Source organism: Dama dama, chromosome 31 (genome assembly GCF_033118175.1).
Source record: "Dama dama isolate Ldn47 chromosome 31, ASM3311817v1, whole genome shotgun sequence".
Classification (NCBI taxonomy): Eukaryota; Metazoa; Chordata; class Mammalia; order Artiodactyla; family Cervidae; genus Dama; species Dama dama.
In genome coordinates this window covers 48,085,929-48,109,959 of record NC_083711.1, presented here as the reverse complement: position 1 = coordinate 48,109,959, position 24,031 = coordinate 48,085,929, and the positions used below count along the sequence as shown (strand labels likewise).

The 24,031-nt window shown below is 39.0% G+C and overlaps 1 protein-coding gene across 2 annotated transcripts in view; it reads right to left on the bottom strand.

The window, feature by feature from the left end:
• The window catches only part of TBC1D23 (TBC1 domain family member 23), a 55,380-nt gene extending 31,569 nt beyond the window's left edge, over positions 1–23,811 (bottom strand). For both annotated transcript variants that reach the window (XM_061134253.1, XM_061134254.1), the window contains exons 1-4: positions 23,576–23,811; positions 5,697–5,808; positions 3,789–3,894; positions 2,375–2,579 (exon numbers count right to left, since the gene is read on the bottom strand). In XM_061134253.1, the coding sequence (XP_060990236.1) occupies positions 2,375–2,579; positions 3,789–3,894; positions 5,697–5,808; positions 23,576–23,628 (476 nt within the window). In that variant the 5' untranslated portion in view covers positions 23,629–23,811. The remainder of the gene's footprint in view (positions 1–2,374; positions 2,580–3,788; positions 3,895–5,696; positions 5,809–23,575) is intronic.
• Between the last annotated feature and the right edge of the window lie 220 nt (positions 23,812–24,031).

Genomic DNA, 24,031 nt, shown 5'->3' with positions numbered 1-24,031 from the left:
AACAGAATGACTCCCAAATGTGAATTCTAGCTGCTGCTTTACCATGAGCATAGCCCTGAATTCTGGCATCTCTAGGTTTGCTTTCCTTACATGAAGCTGTATCGCTTCAAGGTTGCACCAAGGTTCTCCACTCTTGTATGTATTAGAATTGCCTGGGAATTTAAAAATCAACATGGCTCTACACAGTCTACTTATATTTGAAACATCAAGGGTCAGTATGTTTTAAAAGTTCTTTGACTGAACAGACATTTCTCCAAAGAGGACATACAAACTGCATCTAGGCACATGAAAAAAATGCTCAAAATCATTACCTGTCAGGGAAATGCAAACAAAAACCATGAGATACCACTTCACACTCAGTCTGGCCATAATTAAAAAAAAAAAAAATGTTGGCAAGAATCTATAGAAACTGGGATCTTTTTATTCACTGCTGGTGGGATTGTAAAATGCTGCAATTGTGGAGAAGTCTGGCAATTCCTCAAAAGGTTAAACCTAGATTTACCATATGATCCTAGGTACATATCCTAGGTACATATCCCTAAGCAATGTCCACACAAATATCTGTACAAAAATGATCATAGTTGCATTATTCATAACAGTCAAAAAGTGAAAACAATCCAAATGTCCAGCAACTATTACATGAGTAAATACAATGTGCTATTTTATTTCATTGTACATACAATGAAATGTTACTCAGCAATAAAAAGAAATAAAGTAATGGTATTAATATATGATGTAATACATACAGATGAATCTTTAAAAGACAATGCTAAGTGAACAGAAGTAGTCACAAAAGACCACATATTATAAGACTCTATTTATATGAAATACCCAAAATAGGCAAATCCACAGAGAAAGATGAGTGGCTGCCTAGGGCTGAGAGTGCTGGGGGAAAATGGAGTTGACTGCTATTGAGTTCAGGGTTTCTTATGGGGGTGACAGAAACATTCTAAAAAGGATTGTAGCTATGGCTGCACAATTCTGTGACTATACTAAAAGCCATGGAATTGTATATATTAAAAGGATGAATTTTATATTATGTGAATGATATCTAAAACTATAAAAGAAAAAGAAAACAAAAACAAAAAAAAGTTGTTTAGTTGATTCTAATAAGCAACCAGGGTGGAGAAACTTGTAAGTTAAAGCACAAGTGTCCAATCAAACTTAGGTTCAAATCCTGACTTAGTCATACGCTGGAAATATAATGCTGAAAAAGTCATTTAAAGTCTGTCTTTGTTTCAGTTTCTGTAGTTGTAAATCAGAGATATCTACCTTATAGTGGTCACTGTTAAGTGAGAAAATACAAAAAGCACCCACAGCTAACATAGTGCTTTTCACACAAAAAGCAGGGGGAAAAATGGTATTCATTTAACTATCAAGCTCTAGAATCGCAGTCCTCTTACCTTAGGTGCATACTGCAATCAACCAAGAAGTTCTAAATCTAAACAAACATCAATGCATGGCTGGCCCCTTCAAAGACCTGATTTAATTAGTCAGGTATGTAAAAGGGCATCAGGATTTTTTAACCCCATCCCCAATGACTCTCCAGTACTCTTGCCTGGAGAATCCCATGGATGGAGGAGCCTGGTAGGCTGCAGCCCATGGGGTCGCGAAGAGTCGGACACGACTGAGAGACTTCACTTCACTTCCAATGACTCCAATGTGTATCCGAGGTTCACTGCACAGCCCAACCACTGCCCTAGATTATGTTAAAAGTGCCTTTCGGCACTAAAATTCTGACTACCTGATCCATACCTGAGAACTACAAGAATTCTTTCTGAATTCCACCCCTCCTCCTACCTGCCTCCCTTCTTCCCCACACCTCTTCCATCCCCCCAAAACAACCCACACATCTGTCTAGACTCAATTTAAGTGTCACTTTCCCAGAGAAGACCTTCCTGACCACCAGGCTAAGTCAGGTCACCCCCACTGTACATTCCCACAGCACTCTGTATTTCACCTTCCTAACACTCTGCACTTCCAGTTACTTCTTCAACATCTGTATTTCTAGGACTATATTCCAGGCCGTAACCCCAGCACCTCAATGAAGATAGGAGCACTCCAAAACTTTTACTTAGACACTATAATGTTATTTTTATAAGTAAAGAAATCAAGATAGAGATATCATCCAAAAAGTATGAAAAGTTATACTGCACACGTAAACTCTAGAAGCACAAATTCTTAACTAAAGAATGCTTTAAAAAATATTTGTAACCACAAAAATAAAGTCAAATAACAACTATGGTACAAAATTACTATGATTAAAAATTACTTGAACCTTTTACTTTACCATCAAAATATACCTAACAACTTTACTTGAAAACAAACTAGAACTTCCTTCATTTTACAGCTATAATAAAAAATCATGTCTTACCTGGGAATGTACTTATTCATGATCGCATAAAAGCAGTTGTATAAATCGCTGCGTGGCAGCTGAAGATGCACCAATGGTTTGAGGAGATGTATCCAGCTAAGGGTTGAGCTATACTTAATGTTACGGGATTTACAATAAAAGGTAATTACAGATTCAATATCCAAAAGTAATTGTGCTGCCTTCTCTTCTGGCACTGAAAGCTGATCTAAAAAATAAGAGTCAAAATTACCAAGGGGCTGCTAGACGCTCAGTTATTGGACAAAATACTTGCTTACAAAATATATAATATGATCTTACTGCATTTAGAGCATGTCAAGGAAAAAATAAAACTATATAAAAGTATATTTTTCCTTATACCTATTCATATTCACTAGCTATTCAGGATTTATTAGCCTAATACTAGACCTACATACATGTTTCATATATGTATACATCATATGTGTGTGTACATGAAAGTAGTGAAAAGTGAAAGTGTTAGTCACTCAGTCATGTTCGACTCTATGCAACCTATGGACTGTAGCCCACCAGGTTTCTATGTCTCTGGGATTCTCCAGGCAAGAATACTGGTATGGGTAGCCATTCCCTTCCTCAAGGGATCTTCCCGACCCAGGAATAGAACCTGGGTCTCCTGCATTGCGGGCAATTACCATCTGAACCACCAGGGAAGAGGGGTGTGTGTGGGGGGGTGGGGTGTGTGTGTGTGTGTAAAAGAATGACAATGTGAAGCAGGAAAGTAGGCATCACCCACATTCCTGGAAAGCAAAAAAGCATTTTCCAAATAACAGATTATAAGGATTATCCTCTACCCAGGACGGGCAGCGGCCACTACGGCTTTGTTGAAGGGAGGGAAAGTGATTCATTCTCCACCACTAAATTCCCTTTCCTTTGCCTAGCAATAATGTTTCTGTTGAGGTTAGCCCATAAAAAAGTCTATTTAGCCAATAATCTAACTAAAAAATGACAGAGAAACAAAAAGACACCCATGGACTATAGATGAATTAAAAAAGAGAAATATAGACCAAAATAATTTAGTCTTCAAAAGACAGTGTGGGGGATTTGAAACCTATTCACCCATGATCTATAACACCTTTTCTATAACAGATCATGACTTATGACTTACAGAGAAACTTTTGGAACAGCTCCTTTTAATCTGAGGGCTGTATACAATCATACAGATTGTCAATAACACAAAAAACAATTTAAAAATACTAAAAATCAGACTCTCTTTCTTAAATGTTGACATTAATTCATAAGAATTTCCAAAGAGATGTTCTAAAACTATGCCCTTTCAATATATTCCTAATTCAAGAAATCCCCAATTATAACAAGTTCATTCTACTAAACAGTGACTCCTCCATCCAAAAATTATTATTTGCAGAATTTATCACTGTTTGAAAACAATTATTAAACTTACCAATGAACTCCACACAATCTTTGTGAATAGTGTTCTGTTCTGGCAGGTCTAAAATACCATCCCATGATGCCAAACTATCACCTTTTCCTGCAACATTTAGAGCAATCTGGAAGAAAGACAAAAAAAAGCAACTGGCTCCTTATGTTATTTCTCACTCTTGAAAAATATGTTATAATAATAATAGAAGCCTGGATATAGGGATAATAATGTATACTTCAAAAATTACAAAGTAAAATGTCTATATCAAATTTTACTACTTTATGTTAAACCAGTGAATAAAACGAATTACACAAAGTATTTACATAATATTTTATGTAAAGCAAACATTATTAATGCTATAGAATGAACCTTTGTGTCCCCTCCCCCAAATTCATTTATGTTGAACAAATTCCCGATGTTTTGGTATTTACAGGTGGGGCCTGTGAGAGGTGATTAAGTCTTGAGGGTAGAGCACTACATGAATGGGACTGGCCTCCTTATACAGAAGACCCTACTTAGCTCCCTTGTTCCCTCAATCGTGTGAGAACACATTAAAGAATTACAATTCTTTTTAATAGTGTTATGGTTATTTTTAAAGTCTTAGACTTTCATACTAAATATTTTAGTGCCCTGCCAAGGATTTGCTTTAAAATAATACAGTGTGTGGGGTGGGGAGAAAAGGATAGAATTCTAATCAAATAAGATCAGCCAAATGTTCAGTTCAGTCACTCTGTCGTGTCCATCTCTTTGCGACCCCATGGACTGCAGCACGCCAGCCTTCCATATCCATCACCAACTCCCAGAGCTTGCTCAAACTCATGTCCATTGAGTCAGTGATGCCATCCAACCATCTCATCCTCTGTCATCCCCTTCTCCTCCTGCCTTCAATCTTTCCCAGCATCAGGGTCTTTCTAAGGAGTCAATTCTTTGCATCAGGTGGCCAACGTATTGGAGGTTGTCAACATGGCCAAACGTTGACAATAGTTACAACTCAGTGACGGGTACATGGGGGTTCACTAAACAAGTCTCCAAGTTTTTACATGAGTTTTAAATTTCTGTAACATTTAGAATACTAAGCACAGGTGTAATTCCATTTCTGTTACATATATATGTGCAGAGGGGAAAAAATAAGATGTGACACTGAGATATTACTATGTGTTTTACCTGTAAGTGGTAGATAACAGATGATTTTTTTATGTTATCCTTTGCTTATATGTTTTAACAATGGGAACTACTTTTTTAATAGTAACAAAATCTTAATTTAAAATTAAAAAATGATAATACACATGTACTAGAGAACAGCTGAAGCAGAAAACAGAGCAAAGGAAAATCTCCTGTAATTCTAACACCTGAAGACTATTTCCTCTCCCACCTTTTTAATTTTCTTTTAAATATAGCTGAGATAATTCCATATCTGCAATTATATATCCTATTTTACTCACTGGTTGCATTTTCCCATTTCACTGAATAATCTGCATAAACATAAATTCTAATGGTTACAAAAGGAAGCACTGCCTTTCAAAACCTAAATTATTAAATATACCAAACACTACAGAAACACAGGCTTCCCTGGTGGTTCAGACGGTAAAGAATCTGCCCACAATGAAGGGAGACCCAGGTTCAATCCCTGGATCAGAAAGATCCCCTGGAGAAGGAAATGGCAACCCACTCCAGTATTCTTGCCTGGGAAATCTCAAGGACAGAGGAGCCTGGCGGGCTACAGTCCATGGGGTCTCAAAGTGTCAGACACTAAAACTTTCCACTTGCACAGGAACACACACTTTAGCAAGCTGCTCTATTTTATACATTTTCTAAATGTGGAATGCACGTAACATTATAAAGTCCTCTGCAACTATGACAGCTGAAAACCAAAATCCTAAAACATTGTTCTGAAGTGATCACATTCTACCTGTTTTACTTTCCAGTTACCTTCCAAACTTTAGCCCTCAGACCAGCAGGCAGCGGCCTCCCTTGAATTATATTTCTCAAAGTTTCAAGATCACAGCCTCCTGCTTCCAGAGCTTCTTCAAGATCTTTTTCCCTGAAAAACAAGTCCTCTTTATTAAGACAAATTTTTGGTTTTTTTCCTTCCTCAGTACTTCCTCAATAAATATTGGCCTATTAAAGGTTAGCCTGCAATGCAGGAGATGCAGGTTCGATCCCTGGGCTGGGAAGATCCCCTGGAGAAGGAAATGGCATCCCACTCCAGTATTTTTGCCTGGAGAATCCCATGGACAGAGGAGACTGGGGGCTACCTTCCACAGTGTTGCAAAGAGTTGGACATGACTGAGCGACAGGACATACCAAGAAAAAAAGGTTCTCAGGAGCCAAAATGCAGTATCAAAGCATATACTGCATTTTGTTTTCTTGAAAGGAAATCTCAGGTTTCAAATGGTCAATCTACTTATTTTACACTTAGTTCTAGCAAGCTTAGTTATCTGTTTTCTAAGATTAAAGAAATTTAAAAAGAGTAAACAGGACAAACAGTATTAAGAATTCACAGTAACAGTAATATTCATAATAGTGATAATGACCAATACTTTCTGTAGGACTACCCTTGTGCCAGGCACTGTCCCAAACATTTCGCATGTGTGGTTTATTTTTTTAAAATTCTTGCAATAACCCTATGAAGTAGGTTATATTACAGGTCCCAGTTTACAGATGCAAAAACGGAGGTGAAGGGAGGTTGTGTAGCTTATAGTTAAACATCCAGTAACAGAAGAGCCAGGATACAAATTTTAACAGCCTAGTTCTAGAATTTACGCTCTTAACATTATGCTCAGATAGAGGCAGGGAAGAGAAGCCATAAAATTGGGTCAAGAATTCAAGGTATGGGAATACTAGTACAAAACTATACAGATGTCATGCCCAGAACAGTGCCTGGCTTATAGTGAACAGTCAATAAATGTTAGAGGAACAAAAAAATACTCTAAAGTCATCCCTGTATTGATCATATATCAAAGCAAGCTAATACCACATCAGGTACATTATCAAGTAAATCATCAAGCAGTTACTATGTTTAAGGAGAAAGTTCAGTTCAGTTCAGTCGCTCAGTCGTGTCTGACTCTTTGCAGCCCCGTGAACTGCAGCACGCCAGGCCTCCCTGTCCATCACCAACTCCCGGAGTCCACCCAAACCCATATCCATTGAGCCGGTGATGCCATCCAACTATCTCATCCTCTGTCATCCCCTTCTCCTCCTGCCCTCAATCTTTCCCAGCATCAGGGTCTTTTCCAATGAGTCAGCTCTTCGCATCAGGTGGCCAAAGTATTGGAGTTTCAGCTTCAGCATCAGTCCTTCCAATGAACACCCAGGACTGACATCCTTTAGGATGGACCGGTTGGATCTCCTTGCAGACCAAGGGACTCTCAAGAGTCTTCTCCAACACCACAGTTCAAAGCATCAATTCTTTGGCGCTCAGCTTTCTTTATAGTCCAACTCTTACATCCATACATGACCACTGGAAAAACCATAGCCTTGACTAGACAGACCTTTGTTGGCTAAGTAATGTCTCTGCTCTTTAATATGCTGTCTAGGTTGGTCATAACTTTCCTTCCAAGGAGTGTCTTTTAATTTCATGGCTGCAGTCACCATCTGCAGTGATTTTGGAGCCCCCCCCAATAAAGTCTGCCACTGTTTCCCCATCTATTTGCCATGAATTGATGGGACCAGATGCCATGATCTTAGTTTTCTGAATGTTGAGCTTTAAGCCAACTTTTTCACTCTCCTCTTTCACCTTCATCAAGAGGCTCTTTAGTTCTTCTTCACTTTCTGCCATAAGGGTGGTGTCATCTGCATATCTGAGGTTATTGATATTTCTCCTGGCAATCTTGGTTCCAGCTTGTGCTTCATCCAGCCCAGTGTTTCTCATGATGTACTCTGCATATAAGTTAAATAAGCAGGGTGACAATATACAGCCCTATGTATTCCTTTTCCTATTTGGAACCAGTCTGTTGTTTCATGTCCAGCTCTAACTGTTGCTTAAGGAGAAAAGCACAAAATAAATTTTATTTTCATTTATATATGGTCAAAATTTGTAAAATTATTTGTAAGTTGAAATAATAACTTAAAAACCTTCACAAGGGTATGGGTTATTTTTTAGCTGGGAAATAACTACTTAAAATAGCTAATTCCCTCAGAGTTCTCAAAAGCTATGGTTCCAGTCATTATTTATAATTTTAGTATACAATGCATAAGAAATGTGTAAATAAAAATCCCTGAGCCAGGCAATTTCTAAAATTCTTTGGAGCAGGCTAAAAGGGAAAGCATTCCACTAGGATCAGGAAACCAGGATTCTGTCACATGTTTCTGGTTCTTGAAGAAAATAAATTACACCCATTACATATTCTCTCAGTAAGATAACATAAATCTCCTCTATTCATAGGATTCCAAGAATATTAGTTTAAATATATAACTTTCTTAAAGTGCTGTCCCATTAATGGAAAGGAAGTAAATGAAAATGTAATCACTTGGGATCATATCTGACAGAAAAGCTGGGATCAAATCGGAAAGGTTTTAACAAAGCTACTATAAATTCGTATGTTTAAGAATGTAACTAGTAACCACACAAGAAACATTTCATTCTTTTGCTATTTGGTCACCAAAGTGTTGGACCATAAAATGAAAGAAAGAGACTTCAGTCTACAGTTGAGAAATAATAAAGGTCTATAATTGATACAGACTGGGCTTCATCTATTCTGTTTGGCCAAAGTGTATGAGACAACCTGTCAGAATCTGAAGGACTGTTTGTAACTATTAAACAGAGAAAATTTAGTGGCATCTTTGATGAATAAATACAATTAATTTTAAATGATTAAATGTGTAAGTGAGCTGAAAATACCATTTAATGAGATGAAATTATTTTTTATCAAATTAATGAAGAACTAAATTTTTTTTCATTTTTCAGTGCTAAATCTTTGGTTTCTTTTTAAACTTTGCCAAATTCCCTACTACTGCAGACAACAAAGTCAGTACTTTGGGGCAAAATGTCCAATCCTCAATATACTTGATGATAATAATAATGCACAAGCACCTCTCTGTTGATACAGCCGCTAGTGGATTCTCTGATGCTGTCCCCAGGGAACCACAAATGTGGTTTCCTGGAGCACAACCATAAGCAAGAAACCAGAAAATGCTCCACTGTAAGTAGTCAGAGGCACTTCTCACAAACTAAATAATTAAAAGTAATGTTATCTTCTGAACAAGGAGTTCAAAGGCTCAGTTATCAGAACTTCAACATTACAAATGTGCTTATAAATGTAGTAAAAAAGCTGAAACCAGTGAAGCTAAATAATTCATGTAAGAGTCAATTTCCTATCAAGAGACAGTATTTAGCTCTCAGAATTTTCCTTCCCCCAGAGCAAGTTTCTTCTCGTTTTTGAACAAGCAATACGTATCATTCAAATAAAAAACGCATGTCTGGTGGAGTATGACTGAGTGGGCTGTGCTTTTTAAAGTCTTCTTTGATTATGGTGGCTTCCCACTATCCTTATAAGCTAAACGTTGACAGAAATGTCCTAGACAGTCTGACAGACCTTAACAATAGACAAGAACAGGCCATGTTTAATTGTCTTAGTAAATATAAAAAACAACTGTCGTCTTTGCTCAGAAGGTCTAATCAAACATTTGCGGTTGCAAAGCAGCAGGAATGTATGTCTTCCTGCCTCTGTGACCCTGAAACTATAACATTTGTTTGCGTAATAGTTTAGGGCTTCCCAGATGGCGCTTGTGCTAAAGCAGGAGACAGAGGAGACATGGACTCAACTCCTGGGTCGGGAAGGTCCCTTGGAGGAGGGTAAGGCAACCCACTCCAGTATACTGTCGATGATCTATCAATGATATATTTTTGAAATTTAAATAAAATCTAACAAAATTTCTCCGGAGTTGACGCTCTGTAGCAAAATCACCCAATCTAATAAGCATTGTAACCCAAGCTGCTTTAGAATTATAGCAAGGCAAACAGTATATGATAAACTTTGAAGGAAGTTAAAAGATGTAAAAATATTTGGTTCTATTTTTGAGCATGGAAGAAAATTAATTTTGGTGAAGGGGTGTCCTCCCCATGTCCTCCTTCCTGTGTAAGGAGTTAAAAGTAGAGGGTGAAAGGTGGCACAGATTTGTTAGAAGAATTTTCATGTGGCTTCATCAGTATTAATTCCATGGCCTAAGACTTCAAGCACATTCTTAACGCCCTGAAGTTCACTCCTTTGCCTTTCTAACACATTCAGAAAGCTGCAAACTCCTAACACTGGGTTATTCTGACCAGCCTTCTCTGCCTTCTCTGTTCCCATACTTTGCTCTAGAGCGACTTCGTCAGGAAACAGAGACAACTTCATGATGCTATCCTAGATTCAGCACCATTTATTTCTTTTAGGCATCAATCTACCTGAAAATCTCCTATCCACCACTTTCTTCAGACTCCCCCACCCAGTCACTTTACTCCAGGTGACTTTATTTCTGATTCCAAAGAGAAAATACAGGCCAGCAGGCTTCTCTTCCCTTTGATCTCAGCCACTCTCCAAAATAAAAATAAGTAACTGATCTTTATCCCAGACATCATTTCTTTCTTTTCTATATGCACAGATGTCTAGGGATTCTTTCTCCAGTCTAACACTGATAACTTCACTTATCTCCCTGACCCACCATGCCCACCCCACCCTGACTCCTCTGGAGCCATGGGCCACCAGTTATCCCCTCTCTTCTATCTTCCACTTTCTCTTTTGCCATTGCTCTTTCCTCTGAGCTAAAATGTCAAGGATTGCTATCAGAAACAGCATCAATAACAAGCACAAAAACTCCTCCAAACTTTCCTCTCCTTCCACACTCCTGGCTGTTCCTTTCCCAGCAAAGCTTTTTGAAAGTGTTCTTGACAACATGTCACCACTTCTCCCTCATCTTCCACTCACCTCCTCCTCTTACACACCCAATCATTCCTCTTCCTTCTGTAATGCCACAACTCCAGGGGGACCACTCTCCCTATGCTACTTCGAATGATCAAATCTTTACCTTGATTTGACCTTCCCAACACATCAGACTACTTTTCTCCGAAAAAAAAAAAAAAAAAAAAAGATACACAACAAGCCAATAAGCACCCAAAAGGCACACGTCATCATTAGCCATTCAAGTGTCAAGGGTGTCAAGTGATGTCACTCAGTTGTGTCCGACTCTTCGCGACCCCATCAACTGTAGCCTACCAGGATCCTAGGTCCATGGGATTTTCCAAGCAAGAATACTGGAGTGGGTTGCCATTTCCTTCTCCAGGGCATCTTCCCGACTCAGGGATTGAACCTGGGTCTCCTGCATTGCAGGCAGAGGCTTTACCCTCTAACCCACCAGGGAAGCGTTAGCCATTAGGGAAACTCAAATCAAAACCACAATGAGGGACTTCCTTGGTGGTCCAGTGGTTAAGAACTCATCTGCCAATGCAGAAGATACAGGTCAGTCCCTGGTCTGGCAAGATCCCGCATGCCCTGGAGCAACCAACCCAGTGCTCTAGAACCCAGAAGTCACAACTACTGACCCTGTGCACGCTAGTGCCACGGTCTGCAGCAAGAGACGTGACCACAATCAGAAGCCCACACACCACACAGCTACAGAGAAGCCCCAGCAAGGAAATGAAGATCCAGCACAGCCAATAATAAACAAATTAAAAAAATGTTTTTTAATCCACAGTGAAAACAACAACAAAAAAACAACCCACAATGAGACACCACTTCACACTCATAAGGACGGCTAGTATCAAAAGGTCCTAATGGAAACTGGAAGCATCATACATTGCTGGTAGCAATGTAAAATGGTACAGTTATTTGTGAAACTGGTTTGACAGGTCCTCAAAATGTTAAACATACATTTTTAACGTGTTGATACAGCCACTATTAGATTCTTTGATGCGGCCCCCAAGGGAACCACAAATGTGGTTTCCAGGAGCACAACCGTAAGCAAGAAACCAGAAAATGCTCACTGAAGTAGTCAGAGGCACTTCTCACAAACTAAATAGTTAAAAGTATGACCCTCCCATAATTAAAAACATGACCCAGCAGTTCTACTCCTAGGCTTGCAGTATACCAAAGAGAATACAAAACATACACCAAAAACTCGTACATGAGTCACAACAAGGTACTACATAACAAATTCGTTAGAATAGCTAATACCCAAAAAAGGGGAGGAGGGCAAGAATGTGGAGAAATTAGAATTCCTGTGCACTGCTAGTGGAAATGATGCAAAATGGTGCAGTCAACTGTGGAAAAGTTTGGCGGTTCTTTAAAAAGTTACACAGAATTACCATATAATGTAGCAATTCCACTTCAGGGGGATATGCCCAAAAGAAATGAAAGCAAGAACTAAAACAGGTATTTGTACATCCATGTTCACAGAAATATTATTCACAAAACAGCCAAAAAGTGGGAACAACCCAAACAATCATCAATGTATGAATGGATGAGTAAAATGTGATATATATAGACAATGCAATCAGTCTTAAAAAGGAAGGAAATTCTGACACATGCTACAACATGAATGAACTCTGAAGACAAATGCTAAGGGGGTGGGGGGGCAGAAGTCACAAAAGGGCAAACAGTGTATGATTCCACTCACATAAGGTACCGAAAAAAGGGAAATTCAAAGAGACAGAAAGTAGAACAGAGGGTACCAGAGGCTGGAGGTAGGAGGCAATGGGGAACTATTGCTTATTAGGTAGAGAGTTCTTGTTTGGGATGATGAAAAATTCTGGAAATGGACAGTGGTGATGGCTGCACAACACTGTAAACGTACTTAATGTCACTTGATTGCACCTGTTAAAATGGTAAATTTTATGTTATGTATGTTTTACCACATTAAAAAAGGCAACAACAAAAAACTTTTAAAGAATATCTGTCATTAGTTCTATGTATTGTTCATAATAGCCAAAAAGCAGAAGCTAATTTGTAACCTAATTTGTATGTATTATTCATAAAAGCCAAAAAGTAGAAGCATCATCATCTGATGAATAAATGTGTACTCATACTGGAATACTAAGCAGTAAAAAGGAATGAAGTGCTGACAACATGCAATGCATGAGTGAACCTTGCGAATTATGCTCAGTGAAAGAAAACAGACACAAAGGCCACAAGCGGTAAGATTTCATTTACATGAAATGCCTAAAATAGGCAGATGTGTACACACAGAAGGTTCATCATTAGGACCTGAAGTGACAGGGGAATAAGAGGGATACTAATGGGTATGGGGTTTCTTTGGGGTTAATGAAAGTACTCTAAACTTAGATCATGGGTGATGACTGCCTAACTCTGGAAATATACTAAAACCACTGAACTGTACACTTGAAACATGTATTTCATGATTCATAAATTACATCTCATTAAAAATGTAACAAAAGAGTAACAGAAAAGGTTTAGAGGCTCTTTAATTTAGGGCTTTAAGAGGAAGCTTGTGTGTCTTCATTTACCATTTCAATGACGCGAGCACATCACCATGAAGGGTCCAAACCACATACCTTAGGGTTGCTGAGGGAAAGAGTTTGCCTTGCCTCTTTAACTTCTCAAATTGATACTACTTGTTAAATAACTACCAGTGTGGGAAAGAAACAGACTCCCAAACAGTTGCCATGGCAGCTCAATGGCAAAAGCATCAAGAACCGGGACTATAATGGCTTAGAGACAGTGTGGTACAGAGAAAATTGTACAAAGCTTAAAGTCAGAAAAGGTGACATCAGATTCCACACACCTGTAACAGCTGTGTGACCTAAGATACAGACTCAGTTTCTTCTATAAAGCGGCGTAGAATCAGATACCACGTAATCAAAAGAGGTGGAGAGAATTTACACAGCACACGAATTATCTTCTTTTCTACTAGAAGATCACTCCCACTCTCTGCTTTCTATTTCATCTTAATAACTACACCTTACCTGACTGACTCTTTTCCAACTTTCTTGCTCAGTCTTGTACAAGACGCCAAAGGCAGAGAAGATTCACTGTTTCCCCAAAAAGAAGAGTGTCAGACAGCGAGTCGCAGCTCACATGAACCACTGCTGGGAACATGTGTCACAACTCAGGAGGCACAAAGGAAACACTAGTGAAATGTGGAAAAAACTAAAATTAGAGGAGAAGAGCGAACATGAGTGTAGGAATCCTAAGTCACTCTTCATTTAGTCAAGATTAGATCTTCAAAGACAAAATAAGCATTCAAGAAACGTGGGTTTTGTTTTTTTCTATAGATAACATACATATGAAGTAGCTCTAGAATCAGGCAGTCATTCCCAGCAACTTATCACACAGCCTGTATGATTTCCTATGGCCTATTCAACTTCAGAATAGACTCTTGTCACCCAAGCTTACTGAGATAAGTTGCTAAAACACTTAAAGTAGAATACTTTCTAGGTTGGAAACCAGTTGTCTTAATTCTCAGTCTATCAAGTAAATAATGTCAGCTTTATTAGCTTTCAAAATTCTTTAAAATCTAACCCTTTTCTATTATTATTTTAAAAATCAAAGATTATAGTAGTTCAAAAAAAAACCACTTAGGACCTAGAATGTATACAGTCACCTAAGCTTAAATGCAGAGTACAGAGAAACCAGAGAAAACCCAAATGACAAATTTTAAAAATAAATTAGTTTTGTGTCCAAACTGGTCAAGATCTAAGATACATTATTATTTGATTAAAATAAAAAGACAAAAACTGCATTACTGGGGAAATCAATAAAAGCCAACACTTGCTGTGTAGACACCTTAAGTATGTTATTTCTACTGCACAGGATATCGTTCAAACCTCTGACTGCCGGCAGGACTACAGTCGTCCCTTGGTGTGTTTAGAATGGAAGCCTCTATGAGCACAGGTTAAGCAATGTGAGGCCAGCTTCTCCATGCATACATGGCACAAGCTTCTGATCAGTTATTTAAAACTAAAGAAACAGCCAGCTAACTAGTTGGGAGCATCAGCAAACTGTGTAACAGTGGGAAGCTGCACATGCTGAGTTGTGGCTGCAAGACTGAACTTGTGCCATCGCACTTCTGGCCGCTTCCTAATGCCCAGGTCATGAGACACCAGCACCAAAGCTCCGTCTGAACTTATTCTGCGTGACATTTGTTAGAAGTGAAAATGAGAGAGCTTTGTTACAGATTCAACTGTACAGTAGATATGGATGGAGTTGACCATAATGTGTAATATGCAACATGTTTTTAACTACCAGTCCCAAACGACCAAAGCATTCCCAGAACAAACAGTATGACGATACGTTTGGAAATGGCCATGACACCTCACAGTCCATGAGAGCAAAATGTGTTAATTGCGAAATCTTGAATTTATCTGGATTCTTGTCAGAGTCAGCCACACTTGTTACAGTATTTTTAAAAACGTATATTTGTTAAAATATACAGATGGGGAAAAACACCACTCCACCAGCTTGAAAGAAGAAACAGTGAAACTGTTATCAGGATCACATCTACCAAAGCAGTTTCAGGAGATTCCCCTATCAAAGACTGTAATCCTCTGCAGAATTTAACCAGGAGCGGGCTTCCCTGGTGGCTCAGACGGTAAAGCGTCTGCCTACAATGCAGGAGACCTGGGTTCCATCCCTGGGTCGGGAAGATCCCCTGGAGAAGGAAATGGCAACCCACTCCAGTATTCTTGCCTGGAAAATCCCATGGACTGAGGATCCTGGTAGGCTACAGTCCATGGGGTTGCAAAGAGTCGGACACTTCACTCACTCACTCACTCACTCACTCACTCAGCCAAATAAAGAAAGTACTAAATCTAGTCCTCCCTGTTTGAGAGGGCAAGCATACATGATAGCTGCAATATTTCAGCACTGTGTTGCTCTGTAAACTGCTAAAATTAACTACAGTACAAATGGACCAGATGCTTTAAATTTTCATACGCTTATTTTTGACCCATAATCCATGTAGATCAAATTGCACCAATGGTGTACCAATGGTGCCCCTTCCTCTGCTAAGAATAAACTCAGGAATTTTTGTGCAAGCATTAAAAGAAAAAAGTGCAATGCGTTTACTGTAAGACTTGGCTCACAAAAAGGAGGACTCTCTCTCCACTACTGAGAAGTTAACTTTAGAGAGTGTTCTAAATCCTTTTCCTCTTCTATGCTTCCTCAAAGCAAAACGTCCCCAACACTCTGTTCTTTTCTATACACATAAGGTGATTTTCTAGCACATTTAGTGCACAAAGAAATGCATCACAGTCTCTCCCCAGCCCAACAACCAAAGCACTAGTTTATCTGTAAACTAAAAATAGTGTACCTCTTTTGTCTCAGAGAAAGAACGGGAAGAAAACAGCACAAGTCCACACAGAACAGCACTTTACCTGTTTCTCACACAAATTTCCACTTTACTCAAACCAGAATGAGAGAAGGACACAAGTGTCCCATTGTTCACTGCAGCACTGTTTACAATAATTAGAACATGGAAGCAACCTAGATGTCCATCAACACATGAATGGATAAGGAAGTTGTGGTACATACACACGATAGAATATTACTCAGCCATGAAAAGGGACACATGTGAGTCAGTTCTAACGAGGTGGATAAGCCTAAAGCCTATTATACAGAGTGAAGGGAGTCACAGAAAGACAAATATCGTACACTAATGCATACATACAGAACCTAGAAAAATGATACTGAGCAATTTATTTGCAGGGCAGCAGTGGAGAAACAGACATGGAGAATAGACTTATGGACATGGGGAGAGGGGAGGTGAGCAGTAGGTGAGGGTGAGATGTACGGAGAGAGGAACATGGAAACTTACATTACCACATGTAAAACAGACAGCCAACGGGAATTTGCTGTCTGGCTCAGAAAACCCAACAGGGGTTCCAGGTCAACCTAGAAGGGTAGGATGGGGAGGGAGACGGGAGGCGGTTCAAAAGGGAGGGGACATACGTGTACCAATGGGTGACTCACGCTGAGGTCTGACAGAAAACAACAACATTCTGTAAAGCAATTCTCCTTCAATTAAAAAATAAATAAAAAGAAAAAAAAAACTGGAATGAGAAAAGACAGACCACCAATATTCCTTTTCATGAAACCACTATTTTGGAAGATAAAGGAACAGTTACTGCAAACGAGGTGACAATATTTTACAACATTTAGGCAGCTCTTCCCAAAGATATTTTACCAATGGTGATCAGAGATGGGCAAAGAAACACATAATGGATTTCTTTTTTTAAACCTGAATTCCATCTATCAGTGATAACTTATTCAATAAAAAAGGAACTCAATTTATTTTCATGTCAGTGGTTAGATCTAAATGGAATCTACAAAATAAGTTCAAGAATGTTTGGTATTCAACTGCTCATAAGATGAATACATCCTTCTATGTGTCACTTTTATGCCTCAAAACAGAGACTGGAAACTAATTAAAGGAGGATAGTGACCACAAGGAAGCTATTTTAAAAGCAAATTCTTATTTCCCTAACATCATTGAACATAAACAACAAAAAAATTACTGAGGTGATAGTAATTAAAACTATATAATTATTTATATGTTCTAATTAAATATCACTATTGAGTTCTCACAGACTAAATAAGTAAATAAAAATAAACAATAATTTTATTTCCAAATGACATAGATACATATATATTACTTATATATGCACATATACATAATATATAATTACACACATACATTTAGTTATATAAAATATTAGATATATAATCTAGATGATATTTGTAACAACAGTATCTCAAGACAAAAAAAACTAATCTAGTTAAGTGATTTTTGGCAAGAGGCATGAGAACAGATTATGAAAACCAAAAAGATAGGAAGTGATAGTATGTAACACTCTGTATCACATCCCACCACAACAATCATGAATTATCCCTTCTTGTGGATGCAAGAAAGACAATGTGGCACACAGCCTATGCATATCCTTACAGCCTTATAGGTTCCACAGATAATACACACATGTGATCAACAGAGCACATCTTTAAATACTGTATGTTCAAAACACATGGGTGATTGAATATAAGATTAGCATATTTCTAACTGGGTTCTCTCTAGCTGTCTGTTAAAGTATCTGCGAACTATACATGGTATATGCAATCAACTTGAGAAAGAAAGGGCTTAAAGAGCCATGAGTTTAAGTCCCAGATTTTCCACTAACTGGGTCTACTGTCTAAACTCCCTATCCCTATCTTCTCATCCTTAACAAGGAAAGGACAGTAACTCATAATTTCCCTTTCTCATAGAATTGTTCTAAGAGCCAAAATGAGATAGTATATATAAGCATTATACAAAGGGTAAAGTTCTATGCAAACATATAGTATTTTCTTACATGTTTCCTTCTTACAAAATCATTAAATACCACCACAGCAACTAGCTTTATGTAACAACTGCTTTAAGGTAAGAAAACGCACACATTACAGCATCGGTTTGGAATGAAAAATCCAACAAAATGCTGTGTCAGCTTAAAGACAAGAAAAAACTCCTTCAATCTTCAAGAAGAAGGAAGATGTGAAACAAATTATTTAATTAGTCATCCTTTTCTCAACTCAGGTGAAAAAGGTGAGACAGACCCTTAAAAATAAATATACATTAAATTTCAGGAAATAGGTTTTCTTCTAATTGGCTCTTACTGCTCTTGCATTCCCAACAAACAACAATTTGCTCTTATGAACTTAATATATGGGGCTGATTTGTTTTCTGTATGTAATTCTCAATATCTAAGTAAGTCACTGCAAGCACTGCCCCTTTCCAAGTTGTATAATCCTATTCTACTCTGCTAGAGTATGTAATTTTCAATATCACATGTACTTCGTTATCTTCAAAAGATATCTTTAAGTATTATTCCCAGGGATAAAATGATGAAAAAATTGAAGTGCCAAAGCAAATCAGAACAATGCACCGTTCTGGTTTTAAATGTTTCAATTTTCTTTTAAACACTACAGAGCAGCTTGAATATAACCAGTATTTAGTTAATGTTAGCTGAATTAATTAAGAATGCTTTGCTAACCTCTGTTTTGCTTTTTAATTAATGGAGTGGGAGGATTGGACTGCCTTTGATTTATATCAAGCAGAATCCACATTTCACCATAAGCAGCAGAAATGACTTGCCAGGCATACTTTATCAATTCTGCTCAGAAGACACCTACTCATGAGTTGGCTGTGTATCGGAGCACACTTCATTAGTGCACAACTACTTGAATTGCCTCACTGTACTTAGATAGGAATGCATCTGCACTCCTAGCAGTGAGTACAAATACATGGGAATAAATTAACTGCATACATTTCTTTAGCATGCAAAAACCAATTACTAACTCTTACCTGTGGATATTAAAACATCCACAGGAACAAGTGAATTCTTATTTAGGAATTGCCTCCAAAATCAGTAAAACCTGAATTATAACAGCATTCATATAAATAGCATAAACAGAATAAGTCTTCATAATTTCTAACTTCTGTCTGCCCTCACAAAAGCAAACAGTTATCAACTTAAAAACTCCTAATTCAAACCAATACTGTTCACTTTCTCTTCATTTTATGTAAGATAATATCTAGTCTTCCCAGAACTTCACGCTATCAATATTCTAAGCAACAGGGTTCATTCTCTTTCATATTAAATGTATTTCTTTATTGATTATATCATTCTGAAATTGCTACTACTTAATCCCTGAGTGATCATTTAAATCTCTATTTTGATGCTTATGAAATGGAAAGCACTGAGAATACTATTTACAAAGTCCACAAAACTTCAAAAAAGACCTCATTATTCTCAACAATTCCTATTCACATCTCACATGAACAACAACAGAAGCCTCTTTATGAAACTGATATTTCTACAATTTTAACAAAAGTTTAGCAACAATTTAAGAAAAGCTGTACAAAAAATTTAACTTAGCAAACTCAAAATATCAACAGTTGTTGCACACTGTGTTCACCGAAAAAAATCTTTTAATCAAGACTTTAGATTTTAAGGAATTATTTCAGAAAGAAAGCCTCAGAAAATGAAAGCCACAATCGCAAACCTGGTTTCTTCGATACCCAGAAGAAGAATGACCAAACATCGAACTAATACAATAATTTAATACAATACTTAACTTACAATACAATACAATAATTTAATACAATACTTAACTACAATAATTTAACACTTCTTTTATTTTCAAATCTGTAGCTTATATTATTTAATTAAATTTAAGTCATTTCAAGCTGTAAACAATTTTCAAGGATTTCTCCATGCTCTCTGAGTTTACGTGGCTGCAATTTCAGAAAGTTTGAGAGCTGAGGCAGTTTCTGATAACCCTAGATTTCCATAACAAAATGAGTATTACACCAGCAAACAATAACACAGCTTACAAAAACCCTGGAGTCAGAAAATTTGTATGAAATGACATCTTGGTATATTACTGCACATGATTTTACAAAACTCTGTATCTTCAGACAATAGCCATTTGCGCCACCTGCCATCAGCACTGCCCTTGAGAAGTTCTCAATCTAACGAACAGTAACAGGACTTCCCTGGTTTTGTCGTGGATAAGAACCCACCTGCCAATGCAGGGGACATGGGTTCGGGCCCTGGTCCAAGAAGATGTCACATGACACAGAGCAACTAAGCCCGAGAACCCCCAAGCACCGAGAGCCTGTGCTCCGCGGCAAGAGAAGTCACCGCGATGAGAAGCCCAGGCGTCGCAACAAAGAGTGGTGCCCGCTTGCCACAACTGGACAAAGTTCTCCCAAAGCAACGACAAAGAAATAAATAAAATACAGAACAGTGATAAGACATGTAATCAGATTAAAACTAAAGGATAATTATGTAATACATACAGAATAACATGTTAGATGATACAAAATAACATAGTAAAGACAGAAAAATTTCCCTGACCAACTCATTGGAGATATACATCACCTCAAACTATGAACCAGAAATGGCATCACCCAGTAGCTGGTCAGTCAGAAATATGGAATTCCAGGTCCCAAGCAAATCTGCTGAATCAGAATCTGAATTTTAACAAGCTCTCCAGGTAATCCCAGTGCACATTTAAATTCTGAAAAGCACTGATCCAGAACATAACTAAAAACCAGTAAATAAGTAAAAGTAACATCTTGTACTTGTAAGTTCTTCAGGCCCCATCCTGAGCCTCTTTACAAATGAACAGATAATTTAACAAGTTCAGCTACGGAGTTTCACAGCCCAGGATCAAACAGGGAGACACCACTGACAGCAAAGAATACAGGAAAAACTATGAAACGAAAACTCAGAGAGGGATGGCTACAGGGGGCCATTCAAACAGCAACAGTCTACCCTTTCTGCCTAGATAGGCCTTAAAGGTCTCAATGCATCACAGACATATAACAGTAAATGATGTTCTTAAACCTGCCTCCTCTAACTAGACCACAAATTCCTTAAGGACAGGGACCTAGTTTTATTCTTATACACTCACATTTGTAAACTGAATGACCCTAAATATGTCACAGCATTTTTTTTTTTTTTTAAAGAATAAAGCTGCTCCAGTGTATACAACAAGCACTCTTAAGGACAGAGGCTTTACTGAATTTGTGGCTCCAAATGCAAATGTGTTTTCTGACTCTATTCAAATTCACTTCGAGGGGATCAGTGAGTGGAATGAGTAGAGAAAAAGGATAAAGATTAGAAGAGAATGGAGGGAGAATAAAAATCAGAGAACATTCGGGGTTCTTCCACCCATGAAAATGAAAAGAGCAAAAATGGGAAGCTTCACCAAAGAAACAGCAAGGCTGCTGCTGCTGCTGCTGCTAAGTCGCTTCAGTCGTGTCCAACTCTATGCAACCCCATAGACGGCAGCCCACTAGGCTCCTCTGTCCCTGGGATTCTCCAGGCAAGAACACTGGAGTGGGTTGCCATTTCCTTCTCCAATGCATGAAAGTGAAAAGTGAAAGTGAAGTCGCTCAACAGCAAGGCTAGAAGATAACAAATGCTACCACGAGCAACCATTCACTCCACGGTCCTTGCCTCTCTGAACCAGACACATGCTCACAATCCTCCTAACCTAGGAACTGCTCAAAGACACCTTATCCCTAGAAATACTTTCCCTCCTGGCCTTCAGTCAGTTGATGACAGACAGTTTACAACAAATTCACTCTTCCAAAACAGCAAACTTTATGACATTCTAGTCATTACTCTCCAAACAAATCATCAATTTTCTTGTCTATGTCCTTGCTCATGCTATTATTTCATTCAGAGACCTTTCTGCTCTGTTAATCTGACCCTGCACCTTAGCTGCCAGTCACGTGTGGCTATTTAACATTTGAAACATGGCTAGACCGGACTGAGATGTACAGTAAGTGTAAAATACACATCGAATTTTGAAGACCTGGTACAAAAAAGACGTGAAAGTATTGTTTGTTTGTTTTTAACAATGATTACACGTTGAAATGTTTTGGATATATTCAATTAAAGAAGATAATAATTAACATTATTTTCACCTGTTTATTTTTAGTTTTTAACATGGCTACTAGAAAATTTGAAATTACGTATGTGGTTCACATTGCATTTCTATTGGACAGCACTGGTCTAAATCCTACTCATTCTTCAAGGGCTAATTCAAACACCCCCACCCCCATACAGCTTTCCCCAATGACTCCAAGCAGACGTGGTTTCTGTCTCCCAGAACTTTCACAACACTTTTATTAATACGTGCAAAGAACTAGGGCAATTTTATCTTCTTACCGAGTGTACCTGTTACAGCTCCCCAACTCCAAGATAAACCAATTGAGAAAAGAAAGTACATCTTGGTAAGTTTTCATCTTACACCTTGCACATCAATAATACATATATTGATGCTAAGGTGATGCCTGATGTCTGCTAAGTGAGAGCTGAATTTTTCAATTAATATTACTATATTATCTATCCCTTTCAACGATATCCATTTCTTTCAGAGGGATTAAACTACATGTCTACAAATGTCCTGGATTATTATTATTAGACAAATGGAGTGCTAGTGAGCTATACATATATGATGAACAGGCAAATTCAAAACTATCTAATACCTGTGGTAAATGCACTTAGATCAATTGTAAAAATTCGACAAGCCTCTAAAGATTCCACTTTTTTAAATCATGTTATCCCTAAAAGTGTATTATGAAGATCAACTATTTCAAAAATAAGGGATTTTCTCAGAGATTAACAACACTGGGTGACTAAAACCTACCAAAAATTGTCAGAAGTCCTCCCCACAACCCTGACTGTAAATCAGGTAAGGCGCAAAGGCTCGGGGACACCAACAGGGGTGTCCTACACCGCATCCAAAGCTCTGAAATCGTGCTGTGAGCAAAGTGGCAGGAAGGAAAAAGATGTGTAAAAGAGACGAAAGGTACAAACTGTAGGAATGAGAAATGAAAACTAGGACTGAAAATGTCTCAGTTATGTGGGAGGGAGTCATCCCTAGGTGTATCGCTCAACCTCTGAACAACGGCAGTCATTTCAAATGGTCTTTTCTTCAAATAGTATTCCAGTGCCTGAGATCAGCCCCGCGAAACTTCCTTCCTGACCAGCCTACTCTGACTCCCCGGGCCAGGGACTCCGGCCAAACCCAGCCCCGAAGCCATCCTTCTCCAGCACATTTTGGAAGCCGGCGGATGAAGCTGGAAGGCCGAACGGAGGCCCGGCACCTGGACGAGACCCCTCTCCCTCCGAGTCTGGCTTCAGCCCCTAGGGCAGGACCGAGTGGCGGAGGGGAACCCGGCAGGCAGAGGGGGCGGGGCAGGGCTCCGGGCTTCGAGCACCGGTCTTCCAGTTCCAGGCCGGCGCCTGCCGGGGCCGCGGGGACGGGCAGGGTGGTGACAACGCGGAAAAGAAGGGCAGTGCGAGGCAGCCCGGGGCTTCCACTCACCAGCCTTCGTCGCCCGACGTCGGCAGTGGCAGGACCTCTTCTCCTTCCGCCATTGCTGTTGACGTCCACGTCACTTTGCCGAAAAGTGGACCCGGCGCCGAGACCGACTCATACCCAACGTCGTAAAAGGTCCTCGGAAGTCTGGGACCAAGCTTCTGGAGAGAGAAAGGAAGAGGGAGGAGGCGAGGGATGGGAGGAACGCGACGTCACGACGTCCCGAGGGCGAGAGGCAGCTTGGTGGAGGAGACTTGGAGAGCCGCTGCCCTTCCAAAGACTACACGTCCCAGGATGCCGCGGGCCCTGGGCCGGGCGCGGTGGGCGGGGTTTAGCGAGAGTGCGGGTCCCAGTAAGAGGCCCTTGTGAGCGTCCCTTTTTGGCGTCCAGTTAGCGTCTTCTTTGCGTCTTAGCGTCCTGCTTAAAGTCGTATTTGACAGTTTTAAGTAGTGGAGGGAGGAG